The 20,674-nt window shown below is 36.8% G+C and overlaps 1 protein-coding gene across 1 annotated transcript in view; it reads left to right on the forward strand.

Moving 5' to 3' along the window:
* ANTXR2 (ANTXR cell adhesion molecule 2) overlaps positions 1 to 4,482 on the forward strand; it is a 154,236-nt gene extending 149,754 nt beyond the window's left edge. Inside the window, exon 17 of the mRNA XM_011281741.3 lies at positions 1,185 to 4,482. Within this exon, the coding sequence (XP_011280043.1) occupies positions 1,185 to 1,223 (39 nt within the window). The 3' untranslated portion in view covers positions 1,224 to 4,482. The remainder of the gene's footprint in view (positions 1 to 1,184) is intronic.
* Positions 4,483 to 20,674: the final 16,192 nt, after the last annotated feature.

Below are 20,674 nucleotides of genomic sequence, written 5' to 3' on the forward strand. Positions count from 1 at the left end.
AAAGAGAAGTTCTAAAATCTGGAGTTAAAGAGCAGGTATTATGACAAATAGGAAAATCTCAGTAAGATGATAATCTTTACCCAAAACTGGAAAAAAGCAGTATGCTTAGCTTTTGGCCTATTGAGAAATCTGGATGTGGTTTATGTCGTACAGAGTATCACCATGGCTGTACCCAGGAGACCAAAAGAGGAGATCCTTTATCAATAATTTAAAACTTTGTTTTCAAATAATTCTTGGATTATTTACAATTACATAGGAAACAATGTGTCTCCATAACCTTCCTTGAAATGCTAAGAAATTGGGATGACAGTCTCTGAAATGTGGAAAGTAGTGGTGCCTGGGTGGCTCAGGCAGTTGAGTGTCTGACTCTTGATTTCTGCTCAGTCATGCTCTCATTCTCATGAGATCGAGCCCTAAGTTGGGCTCTGCACCGGGCATGGAGCCTGCATGAGATGCTGTCTCCTCCTCTCCTTCTGCCCCTCCCTGGCTTGCGCACGTGCACACAGGTGCTTTCTCAAAAAGAAAGAAAAAAAAAAAGAAAAGAAAGCAAAGAAAATGTGGAATGCAAATAGTCGCCCTTTGTTAAGAACACATAATGATGGTGTGTAGTTGCACACAGAGAAATGGTCAACAACAGAGGACGAGTTTTCTACTGTCTTTGGCAAAAGCCTGTTATTAAAATGCAAACAGAAAGAGATGCCATCTCTTCCCTTTCTCCCTGACTCCTTATCCTCCGTCTCTTACTACTTCTCAAGTGCATTCTTCATATATACATTTTAGAAGCACCATTTTTATATCAGTTTTAAAAGCACCAGATTGCATAAAGAAATGCTTTCATTTAAATCCATTATAGAAAGAAACATAGGGTTTGGCTTTGATATTTTTATTGCTAAGATAGTAATGCTATACTTTAAATAGCAATAACATAGTTCTGTTTTACATAGAGTTCTTTCCACTCTAGTTTTACCATACGGTTGTGTAGGTGAACTTGCTCCAGAAAAGATCTGAATGAACCACCACCATGCTTTGACCCAAGGGAAAAAAACATGACTTAACGGTTCATCTTAACATTGACGTGTTCTTGGGTAATTGTCTATTATGTCATGGTAGGAAAACTAGGTATTCTTATGCCTTTTTATAATTGCTTTAATATTTCAATAGTGATTTTTTTTTTTCTTTTCTAGGGCCGGTGCATAAACTTCTCTCGAGTTCCATCTCAGTAAAAGGAAAACAGGAAGACCAAGAAGGTATGAAGATACATCTTCACACTGCTGATTTCCAACCAAATGAAAAAAAAAATATGCATTTCAGAAGTTTTTGGAAGAACAGCTTTATTCCTCTCAGTCAGGAAATGTTTTCTCTGCCTTCTGCTTTGCTTGCACCAAACATTTTTAAATACTTGTTCTGCCATCTACACGAGAGTTGATGGAACCCAGGAGTAACTCATGATTCATGACATTGAAAATAAAGACTAATGTTAATCTACACGCTATGGTTTATACAAGAAAGTGCATTTGAAAGTGTAGAAGAGGAAAAAGCAAAAACGACAGCATGAAGATGATATCAAAACAGGGACCACAGAACAACTGGCCATGATGGATCTGTAACGGAGAGAGGAGTGTTTTATATGGAAACATGGCACTTGTGTTTTCACAGCGCAAGATTGTTAGCCACAGGCAGAGTATGGAATATCCCACCAGGCCAAGCAAATAAAGGAGTCCATTGCCTTATAGCTATGTCAGATCACAAAATCCTCCCAAGTCCCCTATCACAATGTGCCTTACGGGAAGCTTCTGACTGGAAAATCTTGTCATTCTAACACTGAAAAGTGCACACGCATGACAAAATGTAGACAGGATGCCTCAAGGTGTTGGTAGCAAGCAAGATTTTGCCCTTTAGTTTTTGAAGACACCTTTCTTTCATTATGCACCCGGGAAAAGAAGAAAATTAATAGAGCGTTATTCCACAGGAAGACAGCCTCTAAGCAGAGATCTTGAATGGAGTTTAAGGGACTTGTGCTTTGAGAACTTGTCTCTGGGATCGGTAGATTTACCCCTCTCTCTATGTTTAGGGTTTAGTAGTGCATAAAGCATTAATATCTGTAAACATACCAGGAGTTTGTTTTGCTTTTAATTTAAAGGAAGCAGTAACCACAAAGCTTCCGCTCAGGGTTTTTCCTTCCTCCAAGTCTCCAAGGGCTCTTCAGCGTCACAAGCCAGCAACTCTCTTTGCATGAAAATTTCAAAGTTTAATTAATATAATTAAAGGCAACAGCAAGCAGCAGCCTGTGAAGATTTTGCTCATCTTTTTTATGCCTTTTGACATTGAATGACCTATTACTGTATGCGCATTACTTGGATTTTGAGGGGCACTCCACCTTGGTTATGATTCAGTAGAGGAAAAAAGACCTCCTCTCATCAATTTATAAATTAAATTTTCAGGAGGATCGGCCACCACAAAACACCGAAATGTATGTATTATAATTTTTTAGAAAAACCACCATCGTGTCACGTCGACGATGCCAAATTATGTTAGCGTGAGTGGAAACACTGTGGGGGAGGAAGAAGGCAGCAGCTGAAGAAAAAAGCTCAAATGATCTAGTCACTTTCGATACTGTACTTCAGATGCGAAATGGATATTCGACTCGAAACCTGACAAAGCGCGCCTGCTTTGATGTGAACTGGTATAGACAATGACCAGTGGCTGGGTCAGTGGGATGTCTCTCTGTGAGCACAAAGGCTTATCAAATGACACTAAAAATAAGTTCAACAACCATCACATTGGAAGGGATAAGGCGAGCATTTCATGTTTGGCGGGCATGTGTGTGCACAAGATGGAAAGAGCGATTTGGAGCATCCCAGTATAATTACCCCCATTGTGCTCTTAATGGAAATTTCAAAGGACGGGAGTGATTCTGTTGGTTGGTGTCCAGATCTGTGGCACTGCTCCGAGAAGCCTTACTCAAGCACACACAAATATAAGTATACATGCATATCCTCTAGCTTGAATCTTTTTGCTCAAGTTTATTTATGTCACTGGCTGGCTGGATCCAAAGTCATGTGTCTACATATTCATAAATAAAATTTTACCTGTGCCTCTGCTACCATTTTCTTTAAGCCCACATAAACTCAAGTTTTGTTTGGTTGAATATATAATTGTCCTGGTTAGTTTCAGGACAGAATTCTATTCAGTTCCAAAATGTCGCTTATGTTCACAAATGATACTATTGCCAGTAATTATCCATGTGTGCAAGTGTGACTTAGAAGCTTGATATACACCCCATGAGTTCTTGTAGACCTTTGTTCTACATTTTTATATCTGGGATGGCATTTACTGCTGTTTTCTCAAATTGGCACTTCATTTCTGATCCATGCACACCCATAAACGGTATTTAAGAGCACCAAAGATAGTACAGAAGCCAAGGCTGTTTCTTCAGTAGTTACTTGGAATTTGTCTACTATCGTATGGCATTTGTATTGAGTTAGTGTTTTGCTACATGAGCAATGGGAGTAGACCTCTGCCCTGAAAGGGAAAAATAGCTTTCTGTAGATTGGAATGTAAATGGGGTTCCAGTTCTAATACCACTATGAAGAGCTCTCCATGAAGAGGGAGAGGCAATGGCCTGTATGTGTAGACTAAAAGAGTACAATTCATAAAGTTCAAAGACAGATGGATTTTCACTGCACTTAAAGATACGAACCAGATCTATGCCATTTTCTCTCATTTTGCTATCTAGCAAATAGAAGAATTTGCTTTGAAAGAGTACTCTTTTCTCACCAAAGAACTAAATCAAAACCTCTATACCTTTTAGTCAGGAAAATAAAAGGTTAGAATAAAGCCATTTATATAAGTTTAATAACATTTTTTTAATATTTTGTAGAGAGGAATCGGTCCTGTTTAATTTTCTGGACATAATGTCAGTCAAGATCTACTTTCTGTGTCTAAACGAATAAGTCTTTATCCGTAATCCATTTGTGTTGCATAAGGTTGCAACGACAATTAAGTGGGAAATGACTCCTAACTTATGTGTCTACTCTGCCTGGAAAGAAAGTTTTGAAGGCATCTATATATATTTCATAACAATGTCTGTTCTTTATGGATTTGATCCATAAATATTTATCTATCTGAAAACTTTGATACTTGGAATGTTTTCCTTAAAGCATTTGGTGCTCCAAGAAAAAACATTTGGTGCTAAGAGTTACAGCACTGATGCCTTTCCCCAAGTTAATTCTATTTTAAAAATTTATATTTTCTTCCCAATGAGATGCAGAGTCAAATTTGAGACCCTCCATTAAGTAGGGCGCAGTACCTGCCATCTACAGATAATTCTTATTTTGACAAAAATATAGAAGGCTTAAACCTCCTGTATTTCAGATTGTTCGAGAGATGATTTGCTTATATTCCACCTGAACTTTATTTGAACCATTTAACATCATAAATTATTCAATATCTGTTTTTCTAATAAATCTTTACTGGATATAAGATCTGGGTGTCTCTGTGAAGTTAGTAACTTTAATATCTGTGTATCACTGACCACTGTTTACTGCTCAGAGGCAATTTATTGGTTTATGTTTAAAATTAATACACTGTCTGTATTGTGGCCAAAAGGCATCTAAAACATTTTTGATTGATCACTTCACATATATTATTTTTGAATTTTAAGAGAGCAAAATATAATCAGGCCACAATTACCAGTATTGTAAAGCACTGTAACCTCCTCCTCCATGGCAAAACCCGTGGTTAGCTTCTACTAAGTGGCAGATTAGCATCACATTACTTTAGGAAGTTTATAAGTGTTTTATTACCAAAAAAGTTTTTGGTGGGTATGTAATTCAGGAAAGAAATATATCCATTCTTTATTTTAATATGAAAGGAACTGTATAATGTAGAATCAGAATAACTGGTACACCTGCCGTATATTTAAAGAAAGAAACGGGCAGGTGAGGCTGGAGAATGTTGTCTGTAGATAATGAAGTGAGTGCAGCCATGTGTTCTAGTCTCGAGGTTTAATTTTGGTATATTCCTACACTTACTAGGATCTAATTCAGTCAAATTGGTCAAAGGAAAAAAAAATTTTTTTGAAAACTCATAATGCAGCAAGCCCTGTGCTATTTTTTAAAAGTGTACTTTATTTCGGTGCTCTTCTGCCAAAAGAAAATGCTGATAAAAAAGTACACAGTAGAACATGCAAATTTATATTAAAATGTGCTTGTTCAGATTACTTTACGAGAACTATATTAAGGTAGTGTGTGTGTGTGTATGTGTGTGTAAGAAAGAGAGAGAGGAAGTCAGTGTGATGTGGTACACATCATCTTCTGTTAGGAATCAGGTGATGGATGCCCTGGCTCCTAGAGTGAGCTACAACTAGCTTGCTGAAACTGAACTGATCAGCTTCTCAACCATAGACTAGAGGTGCACTGGAGATGTCTCAAGTTCCTTCCGGCTCTGACAACATTTCTGTGAATACAGTCATATTGGAGGTTTTAGTACTTATATATTTCATGTTTTTAATGACTTTCCTCATTTGGAGAGCACAGCAGTATTAGCTCTGTAAACTGACATTTAGTTACCAAAAAGACATTGAACCATACTACATAATTTTATAATTAGCCATAATAGAGCAATTTCTCAGTTAATTTCTTACAACTAGAATTTGTCAAAGAGGCAACTGATAATAAAATTTATGTGTGATGAAACCTCTGAAATGATGAGTAAGATAGGATAGTGGGAAACATATCTTGTGTATTTCACTCTGACTTTACAGTCATAGCAGGTGTCTCAAAGGCATGTATAAAGATGTACAGAAATTGTTACAATATATTTATGTTACTAATTTTAATGAGGAGGTACTGTGTACTTTGCAGAAAGTTAAATTATTCTTTAAGTGAAGTTAAGAGAAATGAAACTTTTCTCTCCTTAGTCGAAATTGGAAAACAATCTTCATTGACAATAACTGTGCTTATATCCCCCATGAGAAGTATTCAGTGGAAGACATTTTACTGAGTAATTTCAGTACTACTCAGGATATGTAGTATTTTAGAATTGCTAAACTTCCACAAAGTTACCATTGTCTTATTGTAGAAGAGAACTTTGGAAGTAAGAATTAAAAGAAAATGGATGCTTAACGTTGTCTCCTAATTACTATAAAGTTATTTATGTTTTAGGTAAGTAATATTCACAACATTGTAAACGTCAGTGGATAATCCAAAAGTAATTGTAAAAGTTATTAAAATGTACATTTAAGTAGATCTCAATTTGGTTAGAAACCTCAAGAGTTCATCTTCTAGAATGTATACTATCCAAAAGATACGCATTGCCTTTATGCACTAAAAGGCAAGGTGATTAAGCAATGTAGATGCAAACCAAAGGAACTGAGAGCTTCCAAAATCATGGATGATAGAAAAAAGAAATTGTTACATCATAGGCTAAGTTAGAAGCAAATGTAAACCTCTAGCCATGCTTTTGTACGTCACCATCTGATTTGTGTAAGTAGCTGGGGAAAGAAAAACTCACAATATAAAATAAGATTGACTAGTTCTAGCAGATGACACCTGTAAATAGAATTACCAGTTGAAATTCTGATGTGAAATGAGATGATTAATATTATCACGCTAAAGTCTTCTTTTGAGTTCTTTTTTTAACATCTTATAATCCGAAAAGTCTCTGTTAATTAAATAGAGCAATGACAGACCTTCATCTTCTTTAAATACTTTGTTTGTGTGAGGCTGTCACATGGGGAGAAAGATTATATTTTAAACAATATGTTCAAGTGTAAAATATCTTCAACAAATTCTTAATGTTTTAAAAAAATGGAAGCAGCTCCATGACTTCTATAATTAATTTCATGGGATTCTTCATAAGGAGCGGAATATTTCAGAAAGCTTTAAAAGATTTTATATATATATATATATATATATATATATATATATATATATATACACACACACATACACACACACACACGTATATAGTTAATTTTTTAAATGTTTATTTTTGAGAGAGAGTGCATGGGGAAGGGGAAGAGAGAGAGGGAGACACAAAATCTGAAGCAGGCTCCAGGCTCTTAACTATCACCACAGAGCCCATTGCGGGGCTCAAACACAGGAACAGCGAGATCATGACCTGAGCAGAAGTTGGATGTTAACTGGTATATTTTTTTAAAAGGGTATCAAAGACCAAATTATATTGGTAAATATTCAGTGTGTTTTATCTCATTTTAAAGGATACTGATGTGATTAGAATAATATGGCATACCACTAAAAAGAAAATCACAGTGGCATTAATCTTCAGTATCTCTGTATTCCTACAACCATCCAGAAAGCATTGAAATGATATGTTTATATCAATGATTTTTTAAAAATTCAATTCAAATGATAAAGACCAATACACAAATGGTTTCAAAATTATTAAATCCATTGAACTGGTAGAGTAAACCTAGTATACACATCAAATTATTTTTTCTAATCATGTATAAAATGGGAGGGATTACTATGCTTTAAAAAAGATTTCCCTCAACTCTTCCAAAATCAGTCCAAAACTTTCAACCCAAGGACATTATGCATATGTCTATAATTTCTAACTCAGAAAAAAATGTTTTTGATATCAATTAAATTGAAAAGAGAGGGCTTGTGTTACTTTTCTATTGCTTCTGTCACAAATTACCACAAACTTAGTGGCTTAAAACACAGATTTATTTTCTTATAGGTCTGGAGGTCAGAAGTCCAAAATCAGTTTCAATGAGCTAAAAAGTTAAGGTTTCAGCGGATTTCGTTCCTTCTGGAGGCTCTGAGAGGAGAGTTTGTTTCCTGGTCACTTTCAGCTTCTAGTTTCTTGGTCATCCTCTGTAACCTTTGGCTTGTGGCCCCTTCTTCCATCTTCAGAATGTATTATTCCAACCTCTACTACAGTCACCTTTTGTTTTTCTGATTTCTTTCCTCAACATCCTTAACATAATCACACGAGCAGAGTCTCTTTTGCCATGTATGGTAATAGTCACAGGTTCTGGGGCTTAGGACATAAACATCTTGTGGGGGCATTATTCAGCTTACCACAAACATTAGAATGATTTACCTTCACTAAATATTTTCCTTGCATCTGACACCCTAAGAAAATATACCAGTTGAGTTCAACTGTCTCCATTAAATCCTTGCCTGCCCATATTCTTTAGATCTTGTCATCACACAAGTGATTTTGTTTTTGGAGGAATTCCATTTGTCCCCATTCTACTGCTTTATATTTTACTTGAAATTCTTCTCAGAAAAGGAAAAATGCCAAGGGATAAATTCTTGGAACATTTTTTTTTTTTGCCAGATGATAAACCTCACACAAGGCTGAGAAGCATATGGGCAGTTTTTTGTTGCCTCTGGAGAATTTACCTGGCCTATCTGCACAAGCCCAGAAGTTAACCTAGATTTAGTCCCTGTAATACTTTATGCTATGGTACTGAAAATCTATTTAGAAGGTATTTAAATATCACTAGAGACAAAGGACAAAAATAAGTGGATGTTGCTAACATCAGAAATACACACGTAAAAAAGAACTTGAAAAACCTTTCTTAAATGCTTGTATTGACCGTTTTGTCCCAAATCCTGTGGCATTCACACATGACACACCCTGTGTTTATATAGGTCATTGGCTGCAATCTTACCTCATATATATATTTTATATATTTCTTTATTTTTAAATTTTTTTAACGTTAATTATTGACAGACGGAGAGAGAGCATGAGCATCGAAGGAGCAGAGAGAGGAGGAGACACAGAATCCAAAGCAGGCTCCAGGCTCTGAGCTGTTAGCACAGAGCCGGACGTGGGGCTCAAACTCACAAACTGGCGAGATCATGACCTGAGCTAAAGTCAGACGCTTAACAGACTGAGCCACCCAGGCACCCCTATATATATTTTTAAGTTTATTTTGAGAGAGAGAGACAGTGTGTGTGCACATGGATGAGCAGGGATACAGAGAGAGAATCCCAAGCAGGCTCCACATTCCATGCTGAGCCCAGTGCGGGTCTCGATCTCACAATAGTGAGATCACGACCTGAGCCAAAATCAAACGTCAGATGCTTAACCGACTGAGCCACCCAGCCACCCTTAAAATGGAGTCTTAATCGTATTGTTTGGTCCCATGTATAATGTCACTCCAGAACACACACTCCACATCAGAAAATTCAACAAATAACTATTGAATGCCTACTGAGGGCCAGACATTATGTGGATCACTAGGGAAGTGATATAATAAATAAGCTGAGCTTACATTCTACTGGAGAAGAAAATACCTTAAGTGAATAGGTAACAAGTAGGATGCGTATTTTAAATGTGTGAGTGCTGTGTTTGCAAATAGTGAAGATTTAACTGGCTTGAGGGTTTTAGTGAAAAACTGGAAGAAGCAAGAACTTGGAAGGATAAGGACAGAAAGGAAGAAGGAAAGAAGAATGTTGCGGACAGTGAAAAAGCATGCCCTAGAATTAATAGAAATTTAAGCTACCTGGGAGGACCAAGAGATATGAATTACAGCATAGAGAGCCAAGAAGACTGGAAAAAGATGGCACAGGGTGGTTTAGGAAGGATCAGAGAGTGTAGGGGCATGTTCACAATTTTTACTGTCTCTTCACGTTGAAAAGTCTAAAGCGTTGAAGGTCTAAAGCAGGAAAACAATATTTACTAGGTTGACATTTTGAGGCATAGATTAGAGAGGAGACTATCAGGGAAAGGGTGTATCACAAATAATTCAACATCTCTCCTAAAGTCTCACATCACTGCACTGTCTGGATATTATATTTCTGAGCTTGTTATACCCTCTTGAATTATGGGAGCCTTTAGTTTCTACTGCCTCAATTAAAACATACCCCTCAGTTTTAAACAGATGCCATGTGTTTAAAGTTAGAACTAGTCATTCTTGCTTCACACTTGTATTTTTTTTTCCTGTTACTTTTAAAGATTCAAAAAGAGTACTACTATTTTGAATAATTTGGCCATGGTACTACCTACCCCTCCCCCACTCCATCTCTGTGGGACTTGTCACCCCTGTGCCTAGATCCCTGGGGTCTGGCCTCCCCCTGTGTCTCTTGTCATTCTTAGATTCCTTACCCTCACATTAGCTAGAAGTGACCTGTGAATGCTAGGCGACCTGTGACCTGTGGAACCAGTTCCACCCACAATCACAGCATGTCCTGCCCAGAAGATCTAGTGTAATGCACATTTGGATGTCACTCCTCAACTCTTGAGGCTTCTGCTACACCTTGGACAAAAGACTCCCATTTTAATGTTATGTCATAATTTGTTTAAAAGGGTTTTGGGGAAAGAATAGCGCAGGGGGATAAGATCTCTGGTTTTGTGGATTTTACATTCAAGTGAGGAACGAGAAAATAAACAACAGGACTTCCAGAGATGGTCTCTCAAAGTGACAAATATATAATGCATGCCCTGTGTGCTATGAAGAAAAAAAAGCAGGATGAGATAAAAACTGAGTAGAAAAGGATTTACAGTTGAGGTGGTCAGGGAAGGTTTCTCTGAGGGTGTGAGAATTCCAGATAGAGGGAAGAGCACATTCCCAGGAGCTGAGACAGAAATGAGGTTGGTAAGAACAAGAAGTTGAATGGAGAAGGGCAGGGGGGTTGAGAGGGAGAGAGAGAGTCTGTGACAGAAGAAGATGAGGCAGCAGAAAGCAGAGCGTGAAAGCAGCCCCCAAAGGCCCCAGAGGGAGAGAAGACGATACTCTCAGATACTCTCACCATGATAGGAAGCAAGCTATTGGAGTTGAGCAGGATAGTGATGCGTTATGCTTTAGACATGGGAAAAAATGACTCTAACTCCTGGGTGGAGAGTAAGTATTAGGAGTCAAAAATGGAAGCAGGGAGATGTGTGTGAAGTACTGAAAGATCTCTTCCTTAAAATTTTGTGTAAGTGTAAGTTCATGCATATGTTTCCCAAAGAACAGCGATTCGTATAGAGGAATTGTATTTCAAGTTGTTATTATTCAAAGCAATACGAGGAGTTAAAAATATCTTGTACTCTAGTTGCCTGTGCGCTTGGGTAACTGGAATAATAAACTGCCTTTGCTCTCTTCTTTGTAGCGAACGAAAGAGCATGACAGCCTTTGTCTTAAGAACTTAGAGAGGAGGGGCTCTTGTAAGTCGTCCCTTCGAAGCTTCAGTTCAGTTCTCCCACGTGACGTGAATCTCCGATCCGAGTTCTGCAGCGGCGGCTGAACAAAACTGAATTTCTCTGCATAAAACAAATCTTGGAGGCATTCCCCCCTCCCCTGAAATAGAAGGGAAATAAAATGGAGAAAAAAGAAGGACAGGGAAAAGGACTGAGCAACACTGTAGGAGGTTAGAGCATAAATTGAGAAAATGATAGGAGATGTTTGTGTTTTTAAGAATGGAAATGCCTGGTGCTCTGTTTTCAATGGCAGGCATTCCTGCAGTGTAAGCCCCACCGCCTGATAATTTCACTTCTATGCTAACTCCGTTTTTGTGTTACTTAAGGAAGTTGCTTGAGTTCAGGAAAACTTTCAAGGCAGGATAAAATGATCCTTAATATAAAAATGAGCTTCTCTGAAAATGAGCAAAAATATTGTAATATTATACAGATCTTATATAGTAAGTTGCCCCCACCTATTAACTGTTTTCCTAGAATAATATATATATTATACACACACACAAACGTGTGTACATATATATACATATATATACGTGTGCGTGTATATATATACACATATATACATACATATACACATATATATAGTAAGAAAGGAGAGTGATCTTAAAGTCAATAAAACTCACATTTATTTCAAACATTGTTCAAGTAGCAATCAAATTGATAAACTCTAAATGATAGAAATAAAAGGGATCAGTTTCTCCAGATTTCCCCTAAAATATTATATCATGTGCCAATGAACCTTGAGTTCTTAGGAAGAAATTATTAGATTCCCTACATGCGATAGGAATAGCATTTACATCTCTCATATTTTTTACTTTATATAGCTATACACACACACGCGCACGCGCTCCTTCTAATAAACATATTTGTGTTAGAAAATGCTATAAATGACCCAAACTATGAACTTTTGTGTACAGCTTCACAATCCTAACGATATCCGGATTATTGACATAAGCATTTTGACATCTGAAAATAATGATTTCTTAGCACGTTCAAAGAAAACCAGGCAAATCACTTAACACTCATAACTTGCATTTATATATCCTTTTATAATTTTCCAAAGTACTTCCACATGTATTTTTCCTTGTTTTTATTTAATAAATATGTATTGGCTACATACTATGTATACAGTGCAAATTTGGTGAAAACCTACGCAAATTGAGTGTGAAATTGTGGTATAAGGGTAAGGGTGGAAAAAAAATGGCCTTCCCATGATGCTCAGTAAAAAAAGTCTTGCAGCATGAATCCTGAGTGGCCCATTTAAAAATAAACCCTGATCACATAAAATGAGATTTAATGCTAAATGAGGCCTGCTTTATATGGGAAACCCTAGATAAACTCTGTACCGCTGAGAGTATCTCATTTTGCTGCCACACAATTTTCCGTGTATATTAACAGCCTTCCTGAGGAAGCAAAATACTTTTAAATCATTTAACGTACTTTAAAACATTACTTTGGTCTAACTCACAGATAAGTTAAGCCACATAAAAATTTAATATCCCCTAAGGGTAAACAAAACAAAACAAAATACCATAAAAATGATGAGGTTAAGAAGGTTGACATGATTCCTAGGAAAAATGAAGGTTTCTGTAGAAAATTGTTTTCAGGGCCAGCTGAAGGACATTATGATAGAGATCATTGCTTTAACATAATTTCAGAGGCAGTTAATGTTGAACAAGAAAGGAAAGAAAACCCAAGACAGTAAAAGGATAATTAATTCAGTCTTGGTTTTAATTTCCAAGGATCATATGGTGAAGTGACCCTTCACCATGGAAAACTGAACTCGATTTATAGTTTGCGTTTTTATCTTGTGACGATTAACTCTTCCAGGTATTTATTCTACTTTGACATCGATGTTTCCCCTCCATTTTACCAATTGACCTACACAAAGCAGGTGAAGAACAATGCTGCAGAGGATGAAGCCAGGTATCACAATCCTTCAGCACCTAATGTTCCCATAGCTCCTGGAGAATGGCGGCATGATGTGTCTGGGGTGGAGTCCTGGGGGTAGGAAAGGTTAGTTGTGCTTAGTAGCCAGGAATGTGAAGACCCCCCCACCCCATGCCTAAATTCAGGGAGTCGGTTCTGTTGCCAAAAACTGACCAAGGAGGTCAGAAGTCAACGCAGCCATTTTACAAGGGATGAAAAGCAAAGGTAAGAGCAAAGTCAGGCAGAGAGGAAACTGCCTTGGATTCACATATTTAGCTGATTTAATGAATACTGGTGATGCCTACCTAGTGCCAGTCTGTGTACAGGGCGATGGGATATTGCAGTGAGAAAGACAAACTGGTCTCGGCAATCTTACTGGCAACTGAGGACAGACATTGAACAAGACAATTCCAGGTCATGAGTTCTGTAAAGGGGAAATATAAAGTGGTATTGGGGCATGTAATGGGAGGGGAATAACCTAGTGTGAGTCATTAGAGAGGGCAGTGAAGTTGTCGCTGAGACTGTGAGGGTTTGTAGTGTTTCCTTCCTTCCCTCTTTGCTTTAGTCCTCTTCACTTAGCAACATAAATATAACAGAACAGTGGGGTGCCTGGAACATACTAGGCTCTCAATGAATATTTGTTAATGAGCTAGAAATTGATTATTCAGACTTCCAGTTCCTCCATGACTGAGTATTCCCAGTTCCTCCCATGTCCTCCCTATTGCAATCCAAAATTCCTGCACATAACACAACAAAAACATAGGAAGCCCGTGAAAGGTGGAAAGAAGAAGGCAGAGGCCATAGAACTCGAGGAATAACACGCAGGTCCCTGGGTTTTCTTACTGCATTACCCTGGAAAGGCTTCCCCAACAACCTCCAGCTGGGAATCCCCAATAGGACATAGAAAACCCCAAAGAAAGCCTCTTTCAACCAGCTAAAGGATATGGGAAAGGGGGCCTACCAACGGAAAGCTTTTCTGGCAATACTTGGTCAAATCCGACCAAATAACAACAGAAACAGGCCACGCTCACCCAACCCTGGTGTTTACACGGGAGCCAAGTGGGAAGCTGCTGTTCCAAGCCCCTGTGCCTCCATCATTCAACCCCTTCCCACTCCATGGAAGCAGCCAGTGAGCTCTGATTCTCCTGCTGGATTCCATCTTCCATCCAGTGGAAATAAGAGGCAGTGACTTGAGGGGCCACCCTCAACTAGCAGCCACGAGGCTTAACTACAGGTTGCAAGGCTGAACTAGTGACCACCATGCCTCACCTCCACCCCCTGAGAGCAACAGCAAGTTCAGTTGAACCTCCACACCCAGAAATTCTGTTTTTGGAATTGCTGCAACATACATATTGTTTGGCTACTTTTATCATGTTTATAAATTGACAGATGTGCCATTTCCTCTTTTTTTTTTCTAAATTGTAGCCCAAGAGTTAAGCTTTCCTCTATGAAAGAGTATAATTAATGTGTGTGTGTGTGTGTGTGTGTGAACATTCTTTTGAATTAGTATAACTTGTTCATTTCCATTCAACACTAAAAGGCCTCAAGGCCACTGCTATAACGAGATTCACATTTTGGAGCCAACAATAGTATAGCAATGCATTTCGTGCTGTCGTTCCATAATTTGCCTAATCAAATAAAATGAGATCAAGCATTACATTGGAAGGATCCAACCTCCCCATTCATACAAAGCTATATTTAGCTAATCACATAAGAAATTACTCTTTTGCCAGGGTTTTGTTTAAATTTTTAAGCTAGTTACAAAACAGAATTTAATTTCTATTCCTCTTCTAAACTCTAGTGAGACTATTTCCCCTACTAAGAAAAGCCAAAATAATGAAAACAATGTATGGAGCTTGATTAATTAGTTAAATCAATAGATATTTACTGATTACTGGCAACATGCTAAGGCACTTTGCTGGTCACTGATTCACAGCAGTGAAAAAGATAGAAACATGATTCTTGAATGTTACGAGGCTTCTTATCTCTAATTTTAATAGTTTTTTTATTGCTGATATAACAAATTACCATAACTCTGATGTCTTAAAACAACACAAATTTACTATCTTCCAGTTCTGTAGATCAGAAGTCCGACAGCATTTTTTATGGAGCCAAAAGGGAGAATCTCTTTCTTTAAGGTTATAGGATTAAGGTGTCTGGGTTTCTGTTTGGGACAACCCCATCCACTGGCTCGTGGCTTCCTTCCTCCTCCTTCAACGCCAACTACGGCAAGTCAGACTTCCTCACTTTGCATGTCTCAGACCTAGTCTTTTGCCTTTCTCTTCCACTTTTAAGGAATGATTAGATTGGGTAGAAAACCCAGGATAATCTCATTTCAGGGACCTTCATCTTAATCACATCTGAAAAGTTCCTTTTGACATGTAAAGTAACATAATCACATGATCTGGACATCTTTGGGTGAGGGGAGTATTATTCTGTCTATCACAGTAACATAGAGAATGAATTTAAGAATTTGGCCTGTGAAAATATTTCCTTGAAATAAATTTATTTCAAGTAACAATTTAAATTCATATCATATGCTTTGAGAATGAAACTGAATTAAAAATTACTCAGATCTGCATAATGGCATTTGAAAATTTATGTTTGTTTTAATTTCAGATCAACCCAATTTATTGAAACTCAGGTGGAAAAATTCTGGTTTTCCTCATGCCAACCAACACTTCTTTACTAGTAATTTTGAAAGGCTCAACAGTATTGTGCTTTGTCTATAGCCATTGGCCACACATCCACCATAGCAAGTCCCTAATTCTGAATTATTGCTTTCAATTTTCCTGTTACAAAGCTAAAGAACACTGCTAGAGGACATTGAGTCAATCACCAATTGGCACCATTAAAAAAAAGAATGTGTGTGTGTGTGTGTGTGTGTGTGTGTGTTTGTGTGTGTATGTGTGTGTAGTTTTCTAGTGTCCTATATTGTTCTACTGTTATTGAGAATAAATAACTCTTCTGGAAGGCAATTAGTATGTGCATTCTCTAGAATCAAATAAATTTGCTTTATGTTTTCTAAAAAAAGAAAAAAATTAAAGACAAAATTATAACCATATGATTAAATATTGTAACAAATCAATAATAATAAAGGATTGGAACCCATCTAAATAACAATAATAGGGCAGCAATAAATTAAATTCTGGTACATATGATATATTGAAGAATACTCGATCACATGGGAAATGTGTAGTATATATATGCGTATATAAGTATATATATGTATATATATATATATACATATATATACTTATTTAAAAATACTAGGTTATAATATGTAGCTATACTATGATTTCATTATAAAAACTATTAAAATCACATAATAAATGCACATGAAGATTTAGATACATAAATTTAAATATAGCAGTTGATGTACAGAAAAGAGTGATGCTACTGAATTTTATTTTTAAGAAATTATAATTTTACTCAAAAGCAGATATATTTCCATTTTAAAATGCCATTTGGATTGGAATCTCTGATGCAGCTATTTATAAATATCCATAATAAAAGGAAAGAATGAAATTAAAAGTTAATAGTGTGAGATACAAAGACTACAATAGTGAGATGAAGAGGAAATTAAGTGAGTTAAGGTAAAAACTAGAAAGAAACTAAAATTTGAATAGCCAGATCAACAAAAAACAATATTATCAGAATAGATGCTGCAGAATCTTTAGTCACATTGAAAACACAGAATCTTTTTAAATTAAGAAAAAGACAAAAGATAAAACCATGATGATGAACTTGAAAGACCTTACACTCTAAATCACTTACCTCGCTTAATCTGCTAACTTATGTCGCAAAAAAATTTTCCACAATCTAATGTCCAAATAGGCTTTTATTCAGCAATTCATGAATCAGGCAGCATCCAATCAACAGGTAGAAAGGAACTCCAAAGAGGTGCATGAAGAGAAAGACTTTTATAGACCAGCATGAGCAGAAACAAAGAAATTACACTGGGTGTTTGCTGAATGGTTAAAACACACTTCTTTTACCTAGAGCAAAGGGCAGTCGCAGAACCTGGTCAGGTAGCCTGTGTTGAGATTTTACATACGGGAGAATAAGAATGTGTAAATTATTTATTGAATTTGGTGTTTAGAATCACTTATGTTGAAAAAAAATTTTAAAGTCATTTCAAAAGTAGACATTTATAGAGCTAAAAGTAAATTATTTATTTCCAAATGCTAAGCAAAACAAAGTTGTTTATACGAAGATCATAAAAAGTAACAATAAAATAACCATAAAATAAAGACAAACTATGGAAACTAAAGTTCCAGAATGACAGACCAAGTATATCATTTACAATCACAAATAAAAATTACTTAAATTCTTTCTTAAAATTCAGTGGTTTCCATTTTATCATAGAAAGATTAAAATAGAATGGAAAGTAAAAGTGAGTTTAATTCAATGACACAAAAATATAATAAATAAAATAAGTATAGCAAAGCATAAATCAAAATAAAATTTAACATATCAAATGCAAATAATATAAAAGATGAGCAGTGGGGCACGTGTGTGGCTCAGTCGGTTGGGTGACCGACTTTGGCTCAGGTCATGATCTCACAGCTGGTGAGTTCGAGCCCCACGTCAGGCTCTGTGCTGACAGCTGGGAGCCTGGAGCCTGGAGCCTGGAGCCTGCTTCGGATTCTGTGTCTCCCTCTTTCTGTCCCTCCCCTGCTCACACACTCTGTCTTTCTCAAAAATAACCTTAAAAAAACTTAAAAAAAAAGATGAGCAGTTAATGAAAGATAAAATACAGAAATCAAAAACTCAAAATATCTGAAGACCAAACATATATGTTACAATGACTAATGTTTGACTACTTAAAAAATTCAGTGGCTCATATTGAGTGAAAGAAGACACAAAATAATCATTCCTTTTATATTATGTCCAAGGATAGGCAAAACTAAACTACAGTGAAAGAAATCAGCAAGTGGCTAGATAGGCAGTGTGCAGAGTATTGGGTTTACCGGAAAAGAGAATGAAGGAATGTGTTGGGTATGAATACAATGCTCTATAACTGGTCACTCTTGAAGGGTGGTCCAGACCAGCAATGTAAGTACTACCTGGGAACTTGATGAACATGCAAATTCTTGGGTCCCACACCAGACCTACTGAAATAGAAACAAGAATTCAGAAGGAGGGACCCAGGAATCTGTATTTAATAAGCCCTCTCACAGATTTTAAATGTATGCAAACCTTTGAGAATCAGTACTTTGTTTTGGGTGATAGTTACATAGATGTAAGAAACTATCAACAGAACTAAGTGTTTAGAAAACTTTTTATGTAAATTATAATTTTTTTTTTTAAAAAGTCAAATATAAAGATTCACTGTTCAAAAAAAAAAAGGCTTACATTTTGGAGTAAATATAAAAATACCATAAAAATAAAACCCACTAAACAATGTAAATGTCAGAAGAACATAAACCAATTATCAGCAAATAAAGTTTAACAAGGAAAACACACGTGAAAATAGAGGAGTAGGTTGCGGGGGGCAGTGGGCGGGGGCACCTGAAATTAAAGGAATGTGATGTCCCATGACTGGCTTAGATATACAAACTGGAAGAAAAATTAAATGGCTTATTTCAAAAACATCTATTGATCCCTATGTGATATGAGATTAATATATAAAAAGGAAAACGCAAGTCAGTTTTATTTAATTAATTGGACAGAATTTTGTATAATTTTTAATGCTCTTTAAAACATTTAGAGCATGAGATATCAAAGATCTTTTAGGACACAGATTTCTTCAACATCCTGCTCAGAGATTTGGCTTAAAAACAAAGTTTATTTCTATGGAATAGGGAAATTCTCTATATTCAGAAAATTTAACCAGTCAATTACTGGGCAAGTACTAACAGCTGTGTTCCATTATAGACAAAATATGAATTCTAAGGTAATCAATCTATCATACTTAATATGTATTTGTATAAATCCCTGATGCCTTTTACAAGATAAATGTAGTAGCTCAGAGTAGTGTATTGAAGCATTTAAGGAGCAGTATGTCAGTGTTGTTAAAGTAGGAGTTAGTGTTGTATCATTCTAGGAGAAAATTTTAAAGTCCTTTGATGTCTTTGTGGGCAATTTTTAAAAAAGTTCAAATGCTTGATAAATTTGTATACTTTTACCCCATAATACCATTGTGAACTTTTTAAATGGTTAAATTTTATACACAGGAAAAAATATATATTTCTGAATGGAGAAACAACCCAATTTGGTGATTTTCACAAAACTCATTTATTCTAAACATAGGACATCATAAGGACAGTGAGAATCCAGCATTGTTTGGGGATGGTTCTCTAAATTAAACAGGAGAAACAGGAAAATGTTTAATGAAGGATCTCCTGTTACAAAGACAAGTTGTAGAACAGAGTTTTTTATATTAACTTTGGACAGTGACACAGGAAATATCCACCAGGATGTGCAACTGTCATCTCACACTCAACAACTACCACAGCAATGACACGAATAATCTCTCATCTTGGCCTCTGCATAGCTTGGCATTTCCTATTTCTGTCAACTCATCAACTAATCATGACATCTAGAAATCATAACCAATTTCCTCCTTTCTTTATTCTCCTATTTCTTACTAGCTATCATTAGTTTTCCCTTTCTCTTCTTAAATATTCCTGTTCCAGTTAATCTAATCTTAGGTCGCACTGTCCAACATTTATTTATTTTTGGGACAGAGAAAGACAGAGCATGAACGGGGGAGGGGCAGAGAGAGAGGGAGACACAGAATCGGAAACAGGCTCCAGGCTCTGAGCCATCAGCCCAGAGCCCGACGCGGGGCTCGAACTCACGGACCGTGAGATCGTGACCTGGCTGAAGTCGGACGCTTAACCGACTGCGCCACCCAGGCGCCCCAGGTCGCACTGTCCAATAGAACCTGTGAGATAATGGAAATCTGTAAATCTACACTGTACAGTAGAGTAGCCACTAGCCATATGTGAGCACTTGAAATATAGCTAGAAAGACTGAGAAACTAAATTTTCAATTTGACTTGCTTCATCCATATATGCATTTGGTCATTTAAAAATATCTTCTGGGGGGTGCCTGGGTGGCTCAGTCTGTTAAGCATCCAAATCTCTATTTTGGCTCAGGTCATGATCTCATGGTCATGAGATCAAGCCCTCCTTCCTGGAGCTCTGCACTGGGCATGGAGCCTGTTTAAGATTCCCTCTCTCCATTTCCCCCTGCCCCACCCCTGCCTCAAAAAAATCTTTCAGGGGACATCTACTATGTACGCAAGCATAGTTAAGCTTCTAATTCCAAAAGGGTCCAGTGGCAGAGAAAAGAAAGTGATAGATATTTGTGCATAGGGGGTTATAGGAGAGTGGACAAATACCGACTAGGTACTCAGAAAAAACTTCTTGGGGAAGGTGATGCTTTAAATGAGACTCAGTAGGTAAAGAGTACAGATGAAGGAGGAGCAGAGAGGCATATATAGTATTAATGAAGCAAAAGAGAACATGGTCCACTTGGGGGGAAATTATAGAAGTTTAGCATGGCTGAAATCTGTAATTTGAAGTGAGGAAAATGTCATGAGATGAGCTTAGAAAATTACTCAAAGACTCCAATG

The sequence above is a fragment of the Felis catus genome, chromosome B1, assembly GCF_018350175.1.
Source record: "Felis catus isolate Fca126 chromosome B1, F.catus_Fca126_mat1.0, whole genome shotgun sequence".
NCBI lineage: Eukaryota > Metazoa > Chordata > Mammalia > Carnivora > Felidae > Felis > Felis catus.